This window comes from Pseudorasbora parva, chromosome 19 (assembly GCF_024679245.1).
Source record: "Pseudorasbora parva isolate DD20220531a chromosome 19, ASM2467924v1, whole genome shotgun sequence".
Classification (NCBI taxonomy): Eukaryota; Metazoa; Chordata; class Actinopteri; order Cypriniformes; family Gobionidae; genus Pseudorasbora; species Pseudorasbora parva.
In genome coordinates, this window is record NC_090190.1 from 11,143,068 (window position 1) to 11,165,689 (window position 22,622).

Sequence of the window (22,622 nt, forward strand, 5' to 3'; positions counted from 1 at the left end):
GGCCCTTTGTAGAGGTGTCAGATGAATCACTGGAGGGCTCTTTTGAAATCTATATAGGACGTAGGCAATCCAGGGAAGTGAAACCTGGTGAAAGTGTGAACTTCTGAGCGTTCTTTCACTTTCTTCTCACAACTGACGGACTGCAGCTGTTCAGATCTGTAGTGTTGTTTTCTCTGCAGGAGTGTAGTCTTAACATTTAAACAGCACTGGGCCCATCACACTGACACATGCTGTACCGTCCATGATACTCTGCATCTAATAGAAGTAGTCTCTGTTTGACTGTAAGGATGAACGGGCTGTTTATTTTCATCATGTGCTAGTGTTTTCTTGTGGGTCACATGTTACAGTGCAGTCAGATCTTTACATAATTCTGAGTAATACTAATGAAACATCATGTTGTCTGCTTGGTTTGTAATTATGCTTCAGACAGAGTGGTCTGCTATAACTGCAGTTATTGTTATTGCTATAATTTGTTCAAGGCCCTGTTTCCACCTTGTTTTAAGATGCTTTTTGATGATCTAATTACAAGTGGACGACGCTAACAGGTGTTAATGGGGTTTAAAATGTTTTGAGCGTGTCCACTTCCAGTGGTAGTCAAAAACGCTTTCGTAGTGTAGATACTTATGCATTCAAACAGCCACATAAGACCCCCTGCTCTCCATCTACTGACCTAATGCGCAGAGGTGGACAAATATACAGCTTCATAAGAGTAAAAGTACTACTAAGTTGTAAAAACAGATTTTTACTTAAAGGGGGGGTGAAACACTCAGTTTCAGTCAGTGTCATGTCAATCTTGAGTACCTATAGAGTAGCATTGCATCCTGCATATCTCCGAAAAGTCTTTATTTTTTTTATAATTATATAAGAAAGATGCACTGTTACGAGTCTTTCCGAAAGAAGCCGAGCGGGTGGGGGCGTGTCATGTGAGCGGAGCTAAATAATGACGAGTGCGCGCCGCTGTTATTGTGTTGAGTGCGTCGTAAAGCTGTGTCATCCCTAACAGCGGGAAAAAACTTTATTCAAAATAAAAATATGGCTTTTAATCAGATACAGCCATACATCTATGATCCGGAATCGGACCCAGAGGCTGCAGTTGAACAGGAGCAGCAGCAAAAACGACTAGAGCAGGACGTCTCTATGTGGTACAAGTTATACACTAACTATATAATATGCTTAGCGACTTGTTATTTACATATTTATACTTGAATTATATCGTCGTATTTTTGTCTTTGAAGGTGTACATGTGGGAAGAGCAGTTGTGCACGTGTGTGTGTTTACGTGTGGTTTGTGTAGACAATTGTAGAAAGCGGACTGGTTTTGCACGGCAGGCTAGTTAGTGTTTACATAGAAAGACACGGAATAGTAGCGCATTTGAATGAAGAAGCGTGCTTATTTAGTTCAACATATTTCCCCACTCTTTGTGTATTGTTGTTTAGAGTGCTTTTACAATACACAAACATAAAGTTACACATATAGTGGCCAGCTAAACAAATGTACACGCACTACACATCGCATGCTCCATTGATCATGTTTGGGCTACTTGATGAGCATAGGCAAAAACACAGACATTTGAATCAGTCTTACTCACCGCCTGCGGTTCTAACGTTGGGACCTTTATCGTTGGGACTGCTCCATCCTTCAGCATTAGGCGATCGGAAAATCCGGCGTCGAGCTGGGCCTTGTTTATGAAACAGTCGGCACCGAAATGCAGTGAACAGACATAAACCTTTGCGCAACTCAGTTGCTGATCCGGAAAAGCAAATTACATCCACTGTTGCCTTAACGCGGGGTTTTTTGGCAATCTGTACAGGACTGTCTTGGTCTGGCAACCAAAAACGCACTTTTTTGGTGACATTGTTAATTTCTTGAAGTCACATCACCTGTGCAGCGCAGCCTACGAGCCCCGCTTTGATGGGCGTAGCCCGTTGCTTTCCCTCTCTCTCTCACGCTCTTCCGTTAGAATTGTCCGTACGGCCCATACAAGGAAATTCCGAAATTTTAACGTCAAGTGGACCCATGATCGAAAAAAAATTGCCGAAACTTATGACTAACCGGAAGTAGTATTTTTGACAAAGAAATACTCCCATCAAACGTCCACCTTAACTTTTGAAACTTTGTCTATGTTTAGTATGGGATTCCAAGTCTTTAACAGTGTAAAAAGATCAGTATGCATGAAACAGCATTTCACCCCCCCCCCCTTAAGTAAAATTATAGAAGTATTTGTTTTCAAAAGTACTTAAGTATCAAAAGTAAATTGCTTTTATGTCAAAGCATTATTTTTTTTTATTGTTGTATAAATGCACATTATGCCATTATGGTTTAAGCCAGCGATGCTCCATCTGACATACTAACTAACTTAAACTCACTTACTTAAATATAAGGTAAAAGGCCCTTTACGAAGCTTTTGTCACTTTAAGCCAGAATGCACTGATCCAATACACTGATACACATCTGATATTCTCCCAACTGTTAATGTTCACTTAAGACATAATCAACTTTGTTTATGGAATACTCGACAAAATAGTATTGTGACATCTATCTTCTTCCGTTTGTCTATAAACTATAAATCGGTGTTTAAAAAAATGCTGGGAAATCATTGAACTTCACGTGACCCTACAAGAGTAATTACTAATAGGATTTATGCAAAAACCCAAACACCTTTTAAAGAAGAATAAAATCATCCGCTGACTTTCAAAGCTGCTGCAGAAACGACTTTTGACTTTGAGGACCTTGATAAAAATGATGTGGAGTATCTACTACAATATTTGTCTTTTTAAATGTAGTGAAGTTAAAAAGTTTCCAGAAAAAATATTACTCAAGTAAAGTACAGATACTCAAAAAGTTTTAATAGTACTTTTGCAAACTGATGATCAGGCAGCACCACACACTAACCAAAACGGTGAACGTGACTAAAAAGGAAGAACTTGTATAGGAACACACACAAGGTAACAAGCAAACACAGCTGAACAGAATGAACTAATAATAAAGGTAACCATGGTAACAAAGGAGTGCGGGAAACTGAACAAGGAGCGCATGGCCGAAAACGAATACAAACGGAAAGTCCAAACAAAAAACAGACATGTGACTGTATGAGTCCAAAAACACATGCACAATCATGGTATTATTATTATTATTATCATCTTGAATTTAGGATATATGTACCATTTCCTGAAACATTGTATTGCCATGGTTCCTCTGCCCAAACAACATGGTATTACCATGGCACATATTCCGAAAACATAAAATACCATGGTACATATCCTAAAACATGGTTTTACTATGGTTCATGGCCCAAAATATGATATTGCCATGATGGGATTGCCATTGCTCAGGTTAAAAAAAAAAGATATTTTAATGACAAATCTTTAAAACATGGTATTGGACTGGCATGTCTCCTCAACATGGTATATTATGTCCTAAAAAATAATAATAAACTGGCACATGTCATAAAACATGGTACTGTACTATATGTGGAACCTGCCATGTTTGTCATCAATTGATTTTTCATTAACTTTTTTTTCTTCCATAAGAAATATAAATGAAGAAAGCCCAAATATTAAATACCAGCTTTTTAAGAGGAATATCTGACGAACATATTGAAACTAGATGTATCTTGTGTCCCTCTATCAAAACAATTGCATAGAAAAGAATAAGAATATTTTTGGCAGGCATGTTCCACGTCTTTTTCAGCGACTGTAATTTTGACCCGTCAAAAAAAGGAAAGTGGATAACGGTAAATATTCATCCATGAATAAATTATTTTTTTCATCACAGTCTTTCTCTGTAATATGATTAAAAACAAATTTTAGCTGTGTACGTTTCTGAAATTTTGTTTATTTGACCATGTCTGAAACCATCATGGTGCATATCTTGAAAACGATGTTATTTTAATGTGCCATGTGAGAAAAACCATTTGGATGTTTCACGGAAACTTTGCTTGGCCATTGGCCAGAGAGTGATGGATTTAATTCAGCAGGTTTTGCAGAAGGAATTGGAAAGGAAGAGCAGGCGATGCTGTGTCTGTCCCACCCTGCCCCCCATCAGAGAGACAGAGACATCTCTAGGACGGCCTGTTTATCTGACTGGTCCATTAGGCCCTCTGAAGAAACCAAATCCCTTCTGTCAGTCTGTTTTCTTCTCCGTTCCTTTCATTAGCATTATTGTGTAGGTTTAAGAAACCATGTCCATCAAAAATGTTCATTTATTTCACGTCAGTTGTGCTTTTGTTTTGCGGATTTTTTTGATAGACAAGAAATGAATGCTTTAGCCTTACATGGCTGTTGCTCGTGTCCCACTGGCTTTGTGGTTGTCTCCACATATCCAGCATTTCATGCTTTACTGTTATGTCAACATACAGTGTGGAATAAAACCGCTTGTAGATGCTCGTGGGTTTCCTCCGGGTACTCCGGTTTCCCTCATAGTCCAAAGTCATGAAGGTTAGGTGAATTTGAGAGTGAAAAAGGTGTGATTGTTTGTGTGTGTGAGAGCCCTGTGATGGACTGGCTCTCTGTCCAGGGTTTCCCCTGCCATGGCCTAAATAAACTTGGATAGGCTCCATTCCCTTAAACCTAAAAGGTCACAGATGGATGGATGGATGGATGAACGGCCGGATGGACGGAGGGATGGATGGATGGATGGATGCATTGATCTAATTAATCAAATTTAGCTGGGAAATTACCCCCAAAAGATAATTTAAAGTCATTTTTTGTGGAAATTAGAAGTTATTTGTTTGACATCAAAGTACCACAAGAGTAATTAGAGAGTGCTTTCCAATCGCTCTCGCAGTACTTTGATGTCACATCGACCGGTCTGCGTCTGTGCCACTTTGTCGAACACAACTAATGGCTCTCTTTATGAATCAGCCATTTAACCCAATTGATTTGCTCAAAAAGTGGATTAATTCAGACCGTCACACTCTGAGATGAGCAACGCTGGCTTTATAGGCAATGTTTTTGTTGGCAAAATTGAGCAAAAACAGACAAATATTGTGTCTAAAATATAACTCCATATAAAAATTCTTATTTATTGTGCTGTTGTATCAATATCATATTTGCGCTTGTGCGATTCGTGATAAAAACAGCACTCTTGTGATATTGCACTCATTACTCGTGTGATATTTCTTAAATAAATCATGATATAAATATAAGGCAACTCATATACAGGCATTTTTGCCCTGAAACCTTGAATTTTAGTAGCATTCTATAGGCTACATTGTGCTGCATCATGTCACTAATCTACTGTATGAAATCAAATTTAAGAAGAGCTACGTAGCTCTTAGGCGTGTGCTTTAAATAATTTTAATGCGTTATTTAGATATGCAGTAAGTCCAGACCCAAATTATATATATTTAAGGAAAATGATACATTTAGTCCAATGGCTTCGTGTTCTTATTGTAATTTTTACCACAGAACCTAAAGATAACATAAACATCTGCACGGAGATGGTGGTTTGGCCTATTCCTGTACCGAACCGTAATGGGCAGTGCAGTTTTTTTATGACAAGAGGAACCAGGTATGTTTAAGATGCGATTAAAAAAAAGAGAGAATGCTCGTGACCTCATGCTAGATATCAAGATATCTTTGGTCCATGTTGCATTCATATTTTAGTTGAGTTTGTTCGAAAGGGAAAAGGTAGGTCTCAGTCCGCTTGTTTGGTGCGCACCAGGGTTTGGCATTGTTGTTCACACTTTTTCAAATGATCCGCACTAACAGAGCATTGCCAAGTGTGGACAGTGCGTTTGCAGTGTGGTGTGTTCACGGGTGATACAGACTCTTTATTTGCCAGTAAAAATAGAGTATGTTGTGCTCTTGAGGACAAAAGTTGCCTTGACTTGATTCAATTAAGCTTCCGTTTCTCTCAATTTATGTTTACAGTATCTCAGATCATATAAGAGCATCGGATTAAAAATTTAACTCTGTTTCAAACGAGAGCTCAGCTATTAGGTCCAATTGAACGACAGCTGAGAGCTTTACATAAAACCTGGTACTGAGATTTATTGACTTCTGTCAGCTGAAATCATGCCATCTGTAATGGGGAAACTTCTTACAAGGAATGAAACATTTCCAAGCGAACCACCCTGGAAAGATGCAACTTCTGATGGAACAGCTGCCATAGCAACAGAGCCTGGGTAGTGTCTGTGGAGATTATTATGGGATGAGTCATGGCAGAGTGACATGGCAGCTTGTTTGAATGGGTTGAATGAATGCTTGTTTCACAGGCTGCGTGTGTTCTTGTTTTCTCTCCAAGAATCATCCCCATGCATTATGGAACGGGGATTAAAAATGTAACGGGGTTTATCCAAAAATGATCTCCACTGTCCTGTGTGTCGGGACTACTAAATAATGTACATATTGCTTTAGCGGAGGTCACTTTCTCCTAATAGGCTCACCTAACCTTTTTTTCAAAGGGTTTAACTGTTTTTTTTATTTATTTAAGTAATTCTATTGTACCTTATATGAGACAATTATTTATCTTTTTTAAAACTTATGTTATCTTGTAAATTTTCCATATTTAAAGCTGCAGTCCATAGTTTTTCCTGTTTGTCACCATCTCTGTTTGAAATCTGGACATTTAGTCCAATGGCTTCGTGTTCACATTGTAATTTTTACCACAGAACCTAAAGATAACATAAACATCTGCACGGAGATGGTGGTTTGGCCTATTGCTGTACCGAACCGTAATGGGCAGTGTAGTTCTTTATGACAAGAGGAACCATGTATGCTTAAGATGCGATTAAAAAAAAGAGAGAATGCTCGTGCGTGACCTCATGCTTGGTGCGGACCAGGGTTTGGCAATGTTGTTCACGCTTGTTCAAATGAACCGCACTAACAGAGCAATGCCGAGTGTAAACAGTGAACACATCCCATTTATCTTTAGTTTGTAGTGTGGTGTGTTCACGCCACGAGTGATACACACTCTTTATTTCCCAGTAAAAATAGAGTTGTTGTGCTCTTGTGAACAAAAGTTGCCTTGACTTGATTAAAGGGGTACTTCAGCGCTGGGAAGATGAATCTGTATTTAAACTGGGTCATCAGTGTAGTAGAAATGTGAAATTATTTTTGAATTTGGTGTCTTCTAGACTGAGAAAAGACAGAAAATGTATTTGTGTCCCATGGGGATGAAAGACTACAATTCCCAGAATGCGTCGCTGCCCTCTGCCATTCCCAACGCCACCAACTTGATTACAGTGACTGAGTTAGAGAAGACACTACAATTAAAAACTGAACGTGCCTGTTCAATATAATGAGTGAGTCACCGCGCGAGTCTCACAGCACTGAGCACTAACTGCACGAGTGATGAGAGCTGAGGTAATCGCGACTACACTCGCGGCATACATTCACAACGCAAGTTCAGTCTGGCGCTTTTCAGTTCATGCCTTTACAAGCTTAACTTTCATAGAAATTAATTTGAGAAGTTAAAAGACTTACATTGCACACCATAGCTCCGTTTAAATGAGTGCCTGTAGCTGCCAGCTGAGCTCTCCCTGCAAGCTGAGTGTATGTAATCTCCCATCCCCCATGCGCGGATTCAAAACATGCGGAAATGGCTCCCTCTGCTGGCTGTAGTCTTTAGCCTTTGGGCAAACATTCCTCCTATGATGCAAAAATCGTCAATTTGCATCATAGGAGGAATTTTTCCAGAAATAAAATGCATAAATCTCTTGTCTCAGGGAGATATGAGGGGGGAAAGCACAATAATTTGAATATACTCCAGGGTTTCTACTGATACAAAGCCATATGCTAATCGCTGAAGTAACCCTTTAAATTTAGCTTCCGTTTCTCTCAATTTATGTTTACAGTATTTTGGATACAAAATGTTTTATTTTTATTCATGTAATTCTATTGTACCTTTTATGAGACAATTATTTATGTTTTGAATACTTATGTTATCTTGTAAATTTTCCATATTTAAAACTGCATTCTGTAGTTTTTCCTCTTTGTCGCCATCTCTGTTCGAAATGATATTCATGGAATTATCATCTTTATGTGAATTGTGCCTCGGCACGGCACAGCGCAGATGAGGAGAATGTGTGGCTGTCAGTCAATGCGCTGGTGTGGATACAGTCATTCGAAATCACAGATTCTACTGTTTGAAAGTATGACCAACATAAAAATGGCATCTGAAAAAGCAAGTAGCTAACTTATGGTTATTTTTTTTACGAAAATAAAAGCATTGCAATAAATCGCAATGATTAAATCTAATGATAGCTTATCATATCACGTCCAACCGTGCAAATTATTCATAAGTTGTTAATGTTAACAGCATCAGTATTGCGTGACTACATTTAATGTGTATTAGGGCTACCTGTGGTTCAGTTTCCATTTCTGTGCTGTCTACGCTGTAAAAAATTATATGTTCTATAAGTTATGATAACATGTGTTTTTACATTGTTTTAACTCATCAAAATAAGTTAAGAAATGTTAAACTTTTTTAAATTATACAAGATGCAACTACATTTTTAAAGTCAGTTTAACATAATCTAAGTTGAAATAACATCCAAGTCGATTGTACTTAAAAATTTCAGGGTGTGACTTTTTTTTTTTTTTTACAGTGTAATTTCTAATCGTCCTATACCAACAAATGAATGTGGAGTAGAGGTAAACTGCTCCCTCTCATAGCTAGCACAGAATAATTGATATTTACCATAATGCACATACATAGCAAAACAAGAAAGGCACAACAAATAAATTTCTGTAATTGGATTAATTAAGTGAACGTGTGCTACTTGAACCAATGAAATGTTACAGGCCTACCTGTCCAGCAGAAAAAAGTCATCTCTGTGTATACATTTCTTATATACAGTTCCTTTAAGAGAAAAGCTTTATGGGAAAAACTTAAGGTGCTTTTATGCAACCGGGCACAGATACTTAAAGAAAATGTAGCTAGTATTAAATTGTGTTCGTTTGACTAACAGTTATAAAGAAAAAGCCTGTCTTTAAAGTACAAATTTATAAGTACTTTATTTGTTAATGTGCTTTAAAGATAGAGAAATTCGCTTTTCACTGTCACATTTGAAATGGGCTGCAAGAAAACGATCCACTTACTTTCGGCCAATAGTCCACATCATGGAAAACAACAATTCTCTTGCTCTTTTGAAAAAAAGAGTTCAGTATACAATACAAAGCTCCCTCAGCAATCCAACAAGACCATTTATAGCAAAAATAAGCCATTTGTCCAACTGTCATCATTATGATGTTACAACCATGACCACATTAATATATGACAGTCTTTGTTTACATCAATGACTCAGCGACTTGGCCCACTAAACAACACTGTTGACTTTTGAGGCAAGCTAATCATAACATTAGTCATTTATGTAAATGCGTCTTAAAGGTACAGTTGCAAAAATGTCACGCGACCGTGTAAAGGTCCTGTATCAAAATCATTTTTGTGGTTTTACATAAGAAGCTAAGGAGTATATTGTATTTGTTATTTGTTTGGAGTTGCGAAACACATCATGACCAGTATATTAACTAGCTTAGTTAATACTTTACTACAGACATATACCCATGACAAATCAAACTATAGTAGGGGATTTAGCTTGTAGATTTGTCAGGCTGTATGATCATTATTCCTGTGGATTTACTTCATTTTATAACCTAATTTAATTTTAAATTGTTCACGCTAAAACCAGCCAGGTTTATTGAGATGAATAGGTGCTATATATGCCATTTGCTCTCCATTGTTTTAGTTTAAAAGCAAAGTTCAGACATAATATAATAAAAGTGTTTAAAGACACAAGTATGTAGATCTTACTGCAGAAATTAAAATGTCAAGTATCAGATGTCACAAAGGAAGAATGTTCTGTGGATCTTTCGCACTGCACCAGTCGAAGCTTTTGCATTTCAGAAATCCATTTTCAAGGTTTTTCAGAAGAATTCCTCAGTGTCAGGTTTTGCGCATTAGCAGCAAGTTATCTAGTGACAGAAAGAGCACTCTGTCCTGACCCTGAGGTCAAATATGCTTTTTAACCAAATATATGGAAGTCTGTTAAGGTGGAAGTTAAAAAAATCATATAGATAACATTTATGACTATTAATGGTTATTACACTAATTGTACAACAGAAATGTACTTAATTAATAATTAAACGTCCACACTAGTAATAAAATAGTTTTAAAACATTAGAGACGTTTCCCCCCGTATTTGTGAGTTTAATTAGGAGAATGTTATATAATTGTTTAAAATAAATGTGTCCGTTATTCTTGAGTGATTTTGAGTGTTAAATAGAATATTTGTCACAGATCTGCATACATAGGCATTCATAGTGTTAACCCCTAACAGTTTTGAAACTGTTAGGGGTTAACAATAGCTAGAACCAAACCACACATTTTTACATGGGCTTTTAAATATTTTAACTCTTTTCCCACCAGTTTTTATATCAAATGAAAGAACAGTGCCTCTGCTTTTAACACACACACACACACACACACACACACACACACACACACACACACACACACACACACACACACACACACACACACACACACACACACACACAAGAATAAGTTTTAGTCTTGCACAATGTATTCTTCTTTTTTATCAACACTCAAATGAAGGTATGTTTCATAAAAAAGCAACATTTTGAGCAAAAAGCTGAGAAAATCACGTTTTTGTCAAAGACTACTTCCAGATCCAATTCGGAGCAATGATCAAACACAGATGGAGTAGATCTAGTCCATCAACACCCCCAAAGCTTCAGTCCTATAGGTCGTCCTGGTCGACATCTCATTATGTTTGTATGCTGTTTAATGTTGATGATCGTTTTATTTCACATATGCATATGATTACATATGATTAGGCCTTTCGCCAAATGGAGTCTCGCGCACTCCGCGTCAACGTCATTTTTGCCGTGCGCACACTCGCGCTCGAGCGGACGTGTCGTGTATAAACGAGGCTTAAAGCTACACTGAAGTTTGATAAACGCAAGTTAATTCTTCAGTTCAATCTTTGTGTGCTAAAAGGCACGTAAGTTCCTGTAGAGATAGCAATACACATTCTTCTTTTTTGCCAAGTAAATGAAAAGCATGTTAATGTCTTCTCTCAGAGATGGTCAAGTTCAGTTTGTGCATGATTAGGCTATGATATAACAGTTTTTAAAAAAATACTGTATCCTAAATTGTGGATAATTAATATATAATATACTGAAGTACATTTCTGGAATAAAAGAAAAAAAACAAGAACCGTACAGAATGGAAAACCGTGACCCTAAAACCGTGATCCAAGCCGAACCGTGGGTTTTGTGAACCATGCCGCCCCTAATATGCATCTAAAACACAATCATCCGTTGCAGTTTTCATCCATTTTATTATTATTGTTTTTGGTACTTATTTAAATGCTTTTTTTTAAAACAGACCAAAGAGTCCATGCTTTTATTGTTTTTGGTTGTTTTGTTCATTTATTGTGGTTATTTAAAATGTTTTCAATTTTTAGTGTTAAATAGTCTTTTAGAAATTAAAGTTTATTGATCTTTGAAAAGGTGTACCTGCATTATTATGCCATTATCATTATTTTAGATGAAAATGGTCTCAGAACGACAATATTACCGTTTATCGCAATAATTTCTTGGCCAATTTATTGTCCAGCAAAGTTTATCGTCACAGGCCTACATATGATATCACTTATATCTGCTTCTTTTTCACATGTACTTTTTCAGAAGATGTCATAGCACCTCATATCTTATAACAGTGAAAACATGGAAAGCCGGAAAATTCGGTCATTAGCAACTCAACTGGTAGAGCATGGAACTATCAATGGCATTATCATGGTTTTGATTTTTCAAGGAGCTCTGCTTACTGATAAAATGAGAACTCTGTACTTTTAAAAGCTTATTACCAAAGTACTGGTATGACATGCTAATCAGTTTTCTGACAAAGAGATGTGTTTGATAAATTAGTATGCATTCTATGACCCTCGCTCTCTCCCTATGTCTCCCTCTGCAGGCTTGGATGACAGCCAGACAGCAGTGAGAGGCCACATCCTCCATCAGCGCAGCCATGCCACCCCCAGCAGACATTGTGAAGGTGGCCATCGAGTGGCCGGGGGCCTTTCCCAAACTTATGGAGATTGACCAGGTCAGTTTATATAGCTGACTATATCTCCTTGTATATGCATGCATATATAGAGTACATAGATGCATGCTTGCTTTTTTTTCACACACGTAAATTCTGCCAATATTTACTCTGCTTCATGTCGTTCTAAACCCATTTCTTTCCATAAAATGACATTTCATGACCACAGCTGTTGATATCAAAAAACACAACACCAATAAGAGCCCCCCAGTCCCCAGTAATTGTTTTAAAAAAAAGTCATTTGGGTTTGGAACAACATTGTGAATAAATTTTTTTTTTCTCTGAACTATTTCTTTAACGTGTGAGATTAAAGGCCCTGCAGTGCATGTCTGACTGATGAAGAAGATGTGCTATAAAAGCTATTAAGACTAACCTTGGATAAATCCTCTGAAAGTTGTTCATTAATCATTCATCTTTATTCTGACTTGACTCAACCAAATGTTTGCTCAAAAGTTGTAGAAACTGATGTGAAAGCAGCTGGTTTATTGGGTATGAGAGTGTTTGTTTGTTTGTTAGCCATAAAGAAATAAGGTTGAATATAATTTCTAAGACAAGAGGAAAAAACTGTTTTGTTTTGTTTGCTGCAGAAAAAGCCTCTATCAGCCATCATTAAAGAAGTGTGTGATGGGTAAGTAATAAACTATTTATTTTTATTTTTATTAAGTTTTATGCATTCACACCTGCAAACTTACCTTTTTTGGCACTCAAACGCACATGCATAAAGTACGGAACACACTCTCACTCAAACACGTGTTGTCAGCGTTGCTCTGATGATTTTATCAGTAAAATAGTTTAACTTTAAAGCTTCTTGACATTGCTCACTAGCGAGATAATAACGGCACTGTTCTTGGAGTAGATAAACTTACAGTTTCGTTATTAGTAGAGACAACTAATTTGACTGTTGAGAAATGCACAGACTTAGGAAATTCACATACGCTTAATCTCTCTCTCTCTCTCTCTCTCTCTCTCTCTCTCTCTCTCTCTCTCTCTCTCTCTCTCTCTCTCTCTCTCTCTCTCTCTCTCTCTCTCTCTCTCTCTCTCTCTCTCTCTCTCTCTCTCTCTCTCTCTCTCTCTGCATTAATCTACTGTCAGTAGCTGAAGCCTCTGTTACTACACTGAAAACCCTAATAAGTTGATTGAACTCAATTGATTTGAGTAAACTCGTTCCCTCAATTCAATTGAGTAATGGAGTCTCCCAAAACTTGTATATGTACGTTCACTGTTACGTTCACTGTTCAATTGTTAAGTTCACCAAACTGGGTACACCAGAAGTTCAGTACACCATGCTGGGTACAAACAATCAAAACTTCAACATGCATTGCAGCATGAATAAATTATACATCTGAATTGTGACACATTTTCTTTGATTCTTACTATTTGCTTTTACTTTTGCTCTTTTGTTCTGATGTTTTTGTAGCTTGTTTTATGTTCAGAGCTGATCTGTTTATCGGATTAAACAAATTAAAAAATAATAATTGTCACCATTGTAGAGATTCATACAGGGATTCTTGATGTCTGTGCATGTCTAAATAATACCGTAGATTTAAACATTTTTTGCACAAAAAAAAAAAAAAAAATTGTTCAATTACCACAAGAGTAAAGAATCTTATGGAAATTTGTATTAATATTTCAAAACTATTAATAACTGCTTTGACGATCAGAGCATAAGACTCTGCATGAGATCAGGGATTCTGCCAATACATGATGATGTTATCATCATCAATGATTAAACAACATCACTTGATGATATTTTCTCTTGACTTTGTGTTCCTTCCCAAATGTGTCTCTCAAAACACAAAACAGCCAAACACTTAACAGCATAAGCAAACACTTATCTCCATCATGGTGACTTCCAACGAAACTATTATTTTCATTAAAACAGAAATAAAGTCAGTCTGGTTAGTTATAAGTTAGTTCGCATAATATTATTATGTTTAGTAACTTTTAGGTTTAGTAACCGATTTTAAGATTGCACACAATGAAAAAGTCTCAATCTTAATTTGAATCAGCAACAGAAAAGGACCGTCTTTTGTAAATGTCCTCCAATCAGTGAATTAGTTCTTGTTGCCAGACAGAACTCCTTGCATGGCCAATCACATCAAAGCAAGACCAGAGTGAGCCATTTTAATTAATTATGATTTTGAGTTCATTCAACTCGAAATCTTAAGTTTATGTATTTTATAGGTTAATAAGTTATACTAACTTATATTTTTGAGTTTTTGGACTAAACTAGTAATATTTAGTCAAGATTACTTGATTTGTTTAAGTAAAGACAACATTAGGGTTTACAGTGTAGCTCAAATTATTTTGAGCTGTTACTAGCTCTAAAAGCAATGGAGTCTTGGGATTAGATGCATAAGAAATTAGTCCTACACACAAGAGCATTTTAAGGACATCTGAACAAAGTTTTCAGATGTGGTAACCAGCAAAATAATTGCTGTTGAATTATTAAAAAATAACGCACACCTAGGGCGTAACGGCCACTCGAGAGTTATTCATTAATTAATGTATCGAATTTTTGTGAGAACAGTTTCAACCGGTAATTCTAAGAAATGTTTAGAAGAAAAACACCCCATCCCCTGTCATCTTTTTTTTGCCTGTTAAGAGTTTATGCTGATATAATTTTTTGTTACACAGCAGCAAACATCACTGTATAGCAATCTTAAATGTTTGTCTAAATCTTCTAGATGGAACTTGCCAAACCCTGAAACCTTTGCCCTGCAGAATGCTGACTCGACCAACTTCTACATCACTGAAAAGGTTCAATGAAAAATCTCGAAAAGAAGCTGCATTGCTAAGCTCATTCGTTTAAAAAAAATCCTTATAACTGAACCTCTTCTCCTCTTTTTTTTTTTAACACAGAATCGCAACAACATCAAAAACGGCTCCATTCTGCGGCTTACTACGTCTGCAGTGAGTAGCACATTTGAGTTTACAGATGCCAGAAATACATACAGTATATAAAGGCTACATCAGCAGGAGCAACCTGCCTTTATCCTCTGAAGCCCTGACCTATCCAGCTGGGGCCTGTAATCCTTCAGATGTGAGGGGTGAAAGGTCATATTACCAAAGCTCCCTAAAGTGTCAGGCAGCAGCTGAGAAACATTCTTGCATGACCTGTCAATGCGTAAATGTGCCCAGCTGTCATTATTTTCTATTCTTTCCGGTTACTGAAAATGTCGGGATAGGCTCTTTGTTATAAAAATGAAGTCGTTTTGGAAACGCATTACATTAGAATAGATATTTCGCTCAGAAACTGCTTTTCTTATGACCATCTGAATTTGCAGCTTGGGGATGATGATATTTAAAGCTGATGTCTGTGACATTTGAAACCGTCCCCTTCAGCACAATGACAACAATGACTGTTTCTCTTCCTGCGATGTTCTGCACCAGGCACCACTGATGTTAAACAGTGTTCAGTGCTCTGTATGGTTTCTGTAGGTTTCACAAAAGAAAGCAATAATGTTCATGATGAAGCATATTCTGATGCTGTTTTAAGGTACATTGGTGCAATCAAAGTTTATAATTTTTTTTATTTAAGATGATCAAAGCATGCAAGTTTAGTTTGAGGGGAAGAAAGATGAAAAATGAATAATTGAATAAAAAAGTTTTTGGATACTTACTTCACACTTCACAAAAAAAGAAATTCATAAAATATATATGAATGTCATTGTCCTAGTGAAAACCTATACCAAAATGTATTTTAAATACATTTATTTCATACTAAAGATACTACAAAACCCATTGATATATACTGACATATCGCTTGAGACTTGCTAATATAAATATTATAATTACACTTTATTTGGAGTACTTCTTTATTGCACAATGCACATGTCTTAATATAAACCTAAAATGTTTAATATCACTATTGGTAAAGATTTTAATAGAAAGGATTTTAATTAGTATTTCTGTTTAATATCAGTCTTTTAAATGCAATTTGAAGTGTACCTAAAGTACACTTGCAATAGAGATATTTAAGCACAATCAAATATATGTAAGTATATCTTTGGTTGGACCTTAGCACTATTTCCAGATAACTAAAGTACATAAAGTACAAAATTAATTGTTTCAATTAAGCAGACTTAAACCGCAGTGCATTCATATATGTAAATGTAAATTTATTTGTAAAACACTTAGCACAAAACAACAAAACAAAAAGTATTTTAAATACATTTTAGTATATTATTTTTAATATCAAACCAAAGGATATCTGTAAACAAATAATGTTTCTGCTTTACTCAGAACTATTTTTATGATACACTGTCAGAATAAGGAACAGTGCTGTCACTGGGGCAGTACTCTAAGGTACAAAACCAAAAAGGTAATAATATGTACATTTAAGGTACTAATTTGCACTCTTAAAGTACTGATATGTACCTTTTAAGGTACTAATATGTACCATTTAGGGGTGAGTAAGGTACAAAGATGTTTTTTCACTTTTGTACCTTAGGGTACCGGCCCAGTGACAGCACTGTACCTTTTTTGAGAGAGTGTACAGGAAATATATCCCACTAACATCAGAGGTGACTTAAATCAAAATTCATCAATTTGAGAAATTTAAAACTGCATTTCACTTAGTTTAGGAACACTGTCATAGTAAAGGACACTTTAGTTAACTAAAAAACTAAAACCATTAAAAAACATTTTTGCTAATTGAAATAAAATAAATTGTAACTAAACAAACTAAAATAATAAACTAAAACTGAAAAAAATAATATATAACAAATAATACAATTGACAACTGAAACTAACTAAAAATGAAAATGAAATATGTGAATAAAAAAATTATTTAAATAATTCATATAAACTATGATGTGATCACAATTATACTTAAACAACACTGGTTCTTCTCAAATGCAATTATATTTATTATTATTTTTAAAACATTTTTTAATGTTTAGGGACACTGCAAATGCAAAAAATTGATTCTGAATAAACTAGCTTTTAATTTATTTGACTATAACTTACAGACTAATTTGTAATAAGTAATCGTCGACATTGAAATGGATATGATATGACAGCATGTTGAATCTTTAGGATAACTTTAGGATTACGTACTTTAGGAGTATGTAAAACCAAACCTGACACACCGACATGCTAAAGACTGTTGAATGAGGGAATCATTGTGGAATCAGTGATGAAGTGATTTAGAGAAGTGTAGTCTCGCCTTCTTCCTTGAGTTGGATGACTAAAATGCTTGACCTCCTACATGACGATCTGTCACGCTGTCATTAACACGCCTCTTCTGTGGCCATGGTAACAGGCCCAGATGGCCCAGCAGCTGCACGAGCGCATCCAGTCGTCCAGCATGGACATGAAGCTGGACGCTCTGAAGGATCTGGCCAACTCTTCACGAGACATCACCTTTGCTCAGGAGTTCATCAACCTTGATGGCATCTCGCTGCTCACACAGATGGTAGAGAGCGGCACAGAGTAAGTAATTGTCTTTGTTTCTCTGGCTGCCTTTCCTCCTGTCTCTCAGTTTACATTACAGTGCTCTTGATTTTCACACATCGGTTTGTTGCATTAGCAAGGCTTAGGCAAATTAAAACCTGAATAAACATATGGCCATTGACTTGCACTGTACACTGTGGGGAAGCCCATTTAAATGTCTCAGTGAAAATCTGAGATGTTGTTCAATAAGAGCCTTCAAATAAATCCTAAACTTGTAGACAGATGCAATCTACCACTCAAAAGTTTGGGGTTGTTAAGATGTTTTTGTTAAAAAAAAATACTTTTTTTTCTGCGGGGATGGATTAAATGAATCAAAATAAATATTTTGTAACATAATAAATGTCTTTACTATTTCAAATAAATGATGTCCTTTTGAACTTTCCATATCATTTATTCTCATCCACAAAAATGATTAAGCAGCACAACTGTTTTTAACATTGATAATAACAAGAAATAAAATAGGAAAAAAAAGTTATTTTAAATTGTAATAATAATTCACAATATTGCTGTTTCAGTATTTTTATAAATAGATGTAGCCTTGGTGAGCATAAGGGACTTCTTTAAAAAAATAAACGCACTGGCTTTAAACTGGTACATAATGTACTCTGAAAGCCATTATTCTCAATGAGAACAAAACACAATGATTTGGCATTGATAATACATGTGCCCTAAAACGCAACACGGCAGCGACTCACCTTCAAACATAACACAACATGCCGTAAAACAAAAACAACACAAACATCTGGCTTGTAACCCAACACAACAAAGTGCACAAATAACAATGTTCCCTCAAATACAAAATGTGTTTTTGATCGCATAACACAACCGCATGCCCTCAAACACAACAAAGCACAACAAAATGTCCTTTAACACAAAACAACTTGCTCTCAGACACAACACTGAGGTCACTTTGGTGTGTTAGGTTGTGTTTGAGGCCACAATGTTGTGTCTGAGAGTGTGTGGTGTTGTGTTTGATCATGCTTTGTTGTGTTGTGTTTGAGGCCACAATGTGTGATGTTGTGGTTGATCACACTTTGTTTTGAGGCCACAGTGTTGTGTCTGAGAGTTTGTGGTGTTGTGTTTGATCACACTTGTGTTGTGTTGTGTTTGAGGCCACAGTGTTGTTTCTGAGAATGTGTGGTGTTGTGTTTGATTGTGCTTTGTTGTGTTGTATTGTGTTGTGTTTGATCATGCTTTGTTGTGTTGTGTTTGAGGCCACAATGTTGTGTCTGAAAGTGTGTGTATGTGTTTGATCATGCTCTGTTGTTTAGTTTTTTTGGCTACAATGTTGCATCTGAGAGTGTGCAACACTTTGTGTGGTGTTGTGTTTGATCGTGCTTTGTTGTGTTGTAAGGTCATAATGTTGCATCTGTGTGTGATGATGTGTTTTATCACACTCTGTGTGTGTTTGATCATGTTTTGTTGTGTTGTGTTTGATCATACTTTGCGTTGTTGTGTGTTATGTTTGAGGCCATAATGTTGCATCTGTGTGTGATGTGTTTTATCACACTGTTGTTTGATGTTGTGTTTGAGGCCATAGTGTTGCGTCTGAGATTGTGACTGAGTTGTGCTGTGTTTTGTTTGACACACACAATGTGCCTTCCAGTACAACACAACTCAATCACATTAGAGATGCATCATCCAAATAAACTGCAGATATTTTATATCAGACACTGGTCTATTAATAATAAATGAGTGTATACATTTCACTCGCTCCTCCAGTCTCCTCTGTGATATAAAGCAGCCACGTGGCCTGACCATCTCAGTTGAAGGTTAAAGTGGAGACTATCTGCTGAGCTGGCACTTTTTCAACTCCTATACGGATGGTCCCATGAGGAGGCCGAGCTCTGCCAGCAGACACAAACTGCCTTAGGAAAGAGACAGAGAACAGAAACACGGAGGGAGAAAGCTGGGACTGGAGAAACACACTTAGAGGCAAAGTCAAAGAATAATAATTCACAAAAGCACAAGATATATGCACTTTAAAGACAGCTAGCTAGGGGGAAAAACATGGTTGTCTGTCAAACTGGATGTGTTCTCTACGGCTGGTCAACTTCACAGGCTTGTGCTTTTGTTTTCCGTTACATGCTAACCTAATTATGCCTGTCCTTGCTCCATTTGTCAAGGTCATACTATTCCAATGGCTCTTTTCATGTCGTTGCGGAAGAAGATTTATCTGAATTGCCCGATACATTAATTTTCTTGCATGCGCAGAAGTTATTTCCCTCTGGTGCTCTGGCGGTTGAGTGAAATCAGGCTGCCGTTGGGATGTTGGTTTTATTTCCCTAAATCAATAGCTGCGTTTTTACTTATCGGAGCTCTGCGCCGCCATTTGAGGTGTTTCAACGTTTTGGTACGCCGGAGAGCTGACCATGGAAATCATTTCCATCGGGTATGTTTTATATAAAGCAGCTCTGTGTCAACAGCTCCTGACCTCAAAGAGCCTATGTGTGGGTTTCTGTGCAGTTCTTTCATACCATTAAGAATCCAAGTGGACACGCACATGCACACAAGTACACACTGTTTCACATTCTTGCCGTGGATTCCTGCTAGCCGCTGACCAGGCGATGATTATTCAAAAGACTTAAGCATGACGGCACTCTTGAGAGTAAGGAGCGAGTTCTTACATCATGGGCCATGAATGTAGCCGGTTGAAGGGCTAGTGGTGCAGTGGCTCCCTCTACTGGTCATGTGCCCCGGTTGTTGATAACAGTTAAAGATGAAGAAAGTAACTTTATTCAGGTTAAGATGTTTTACATTTAAAACGAGTAGTGCCTCGTTTTAGAGAGAAATACAGTACAAATCAAAAAATATTTTGGAAGTCTAAGCTTGTGCTATTAGTGAAGGTTGATGATATCAAACTATTATATTTGTCAGACACAAGGCAGTTGATTGTTAACCCATTTTATCCCAAATTATGCCCAAAATGTGAAAGTATTGATTTTTTTTTTTTTTAATTGGTCACAATTGTAACCCTGTAGGAAAATGCTGAAAATTGCCACAATCGGTCAATAAGCTCCAACAGAAAGTTGAAAACAAAGGTTGTTGTATTATTTATTGTACTTATTGCATTATTATTTATTACATTTAAGGTATCCATGGTTTATCACTTCTATGCAATTGATTAGAAATAAGTGATAGACCATGAATAAATGCTAAATAAAGTAATATTTATTTTTTCATTTTAGTTTGCTACACTACACTAGTCAATGTTTCACTCATGAATCATGAACAAATCATAAATGTTTTCCCAATTGTGATCACTAACATGTATACATGTCCTGTGATCAATTAGTGTATGAGCCAGAGCAATATTATTAATAAACTAATAATAGACCTTTTAAATATTATATGCACCAAATGTGATAATTGTATCAGTATTTTGACCAGTTTTCCATGGCTTTGAGACCGAAATCGGGCCCTATTTTAATGATCTAAGCGCATGATGTAAAGAGCACGGCGCAGGTGCACTTTGAAGATATCAAATCCACCGAATCCATTTTTTCTAGATTAATGACTGGAAAAATGGTCAACGTTCCCGGCGCATGGCCTAAAAGGGTTGCCCCTATTCTCTGAATGCGTAATAGGTGTGTTTTGGCCGCAACGTATAAACTGCGAGAGTCTCATCTCCTATTCCCTTTGAAAGCCAGTTGCGTTTTTGCTTTCGCTATTTACATGGCACAATATAGACGCCCTCAATCTGCCAAGTCAGTTTAAATGCATGTGTGTAATACCATGATTGGTTAAAAGTAGTCAATTTCATTCATAATTACTGCAAATTGGTAATTCTAATACATGCAGTTACTAGTATCATTGACATGTACACTACCAGTCAAAATGTTGGAATCATTAAGAATTTTTTATGGTTTTTAAAAGAAGTCTCTTCTGCTCACCAAGGCTGCCTTTATTTGATATTTACAGCAGAAACAGCATTATTGTGAAGTATTTTTACAATTTAAAATAACTTTTTTAAATGCAATTTATTACTGTGATTCAAAGCTGAATTTTTAGTATCATTACTCTAGTCTTTAGAGTCTCATGATCCTTCAGAAATCATTCTAATATGCTGCTTTGCTGCTCAAGAAACATTTATTATTATCAATGCTGAAAACAGGATTATTTAATGAAAGTTCAAAAGAACAGCATTCATGTGAAATATAAAGCTTTTGCATTTGCTTTCCTAGGCAAGATTTTACTTGGTGCCTCTCATATCAAGGTTTAGCACTAACGTTAAATGTTATAAGTTATGTTATATGGTGGAAACACCAGTCCCATTTTATTTTTGGAAGGCATTGATTTTTTTAAAAAATTTTTTATATGTTGGTTGTCTTTTAAAAATTGTATCCTTAATCCAGTCCTTTCTACCCCGTCATTGTTTTCATGAAATAGGCAACTCTCACTGTGTCTGCGAGCAGCCAAGCACCCTAAAAAACCAAAGCAAGAGGCGACGCGACACAACAAATTCCCAACGATAATCTGATCGTGCCTTCTATTTCTGACACACTTCAAGCACTCGCTGATTCGAGGGACTTAGTTAGGTTTTTTTGTGGTGATATTTCAAATTAATATTGATTAAATAGTACCAGTAATAAAACGTGAAAAATCACTCATTTTGGAGCCCCTGTGGATGAGTAAATGAGCGACACCCCTAGCATTTGCCTATTCCACCTATGCCATAGGCCGTCCCTGTTCAAAACCATTCAAAAAATTAACGATTACAAACTTTACTGGTAGTGTAGGTATTTTTATCTTTATTTACACAATAATAATAATAAGAATTGATATTGTAATCCTTTTATTTTTAATATTTGGCATGTTTGTGTGCAGCTGCGCCAGAGGCGGGCAGTAGTGGAGTATTTTTACTTTAGTATATGCACTTTATCAGTGTTCTCCTTTGGAAAACTTTTACTTCACAACATTCCAAAACATAATATTGTACTTTTTACACCAATACATTTTATATTACATATTATTTAATACTTAATTACATAAAAAATGTAGAACTGTATGCTTTTACTCAAGTAAAAGTATTCAAAGTTTTACTTGAGTACAAGTAAGAAAGTACAACATTTTTAGTGTAATTAAGTATTAAA

At 36.3% G+C, this 22,622-nt stretch overlaps 1 protein-coding gene across 7 annotated transcripts in view; it reads left to right on the plus strand.

The window, feature by feature from the left end:
- elmo1 (engulfment and cell motility 1 (ced-12 homolog, C. elegans)) overlaps positions 1-22,622 on the plus strand; it is a 114,595-nt gene that overhangs the window by 35,417 nt on the left and 56,556 nt on the right. For all 7 annotated transcript variants that reach the window (XM_067426644.1, XM_067426649.1, XM_067426648.1 and 4 more), the window contains exons 2-6: positions 11,944-12,075; positions 12,660-12,700; positions 14,760-14,832; positions 14,935-14,985; positions 17,339-17,508. In XM_067426644.1, coding sequence (XP_067282745.1) covers positions 11,998-12,075; positions 12,660-12,700; positions 14,760-14,832; positions 14,935-14,985; positions 17,339-17,508 — 413 coding nt within the window. In that variant the 5' untranslated portion in view covers positions 11,944-11,997. The remainder of the gene's footprint in view (positions 1-11,943; positions 12,076-12,659; positions 12,701-14,759; positions 14,833-14,934; positions 14,986-17,338; positions 17,509-22,622) is intronic.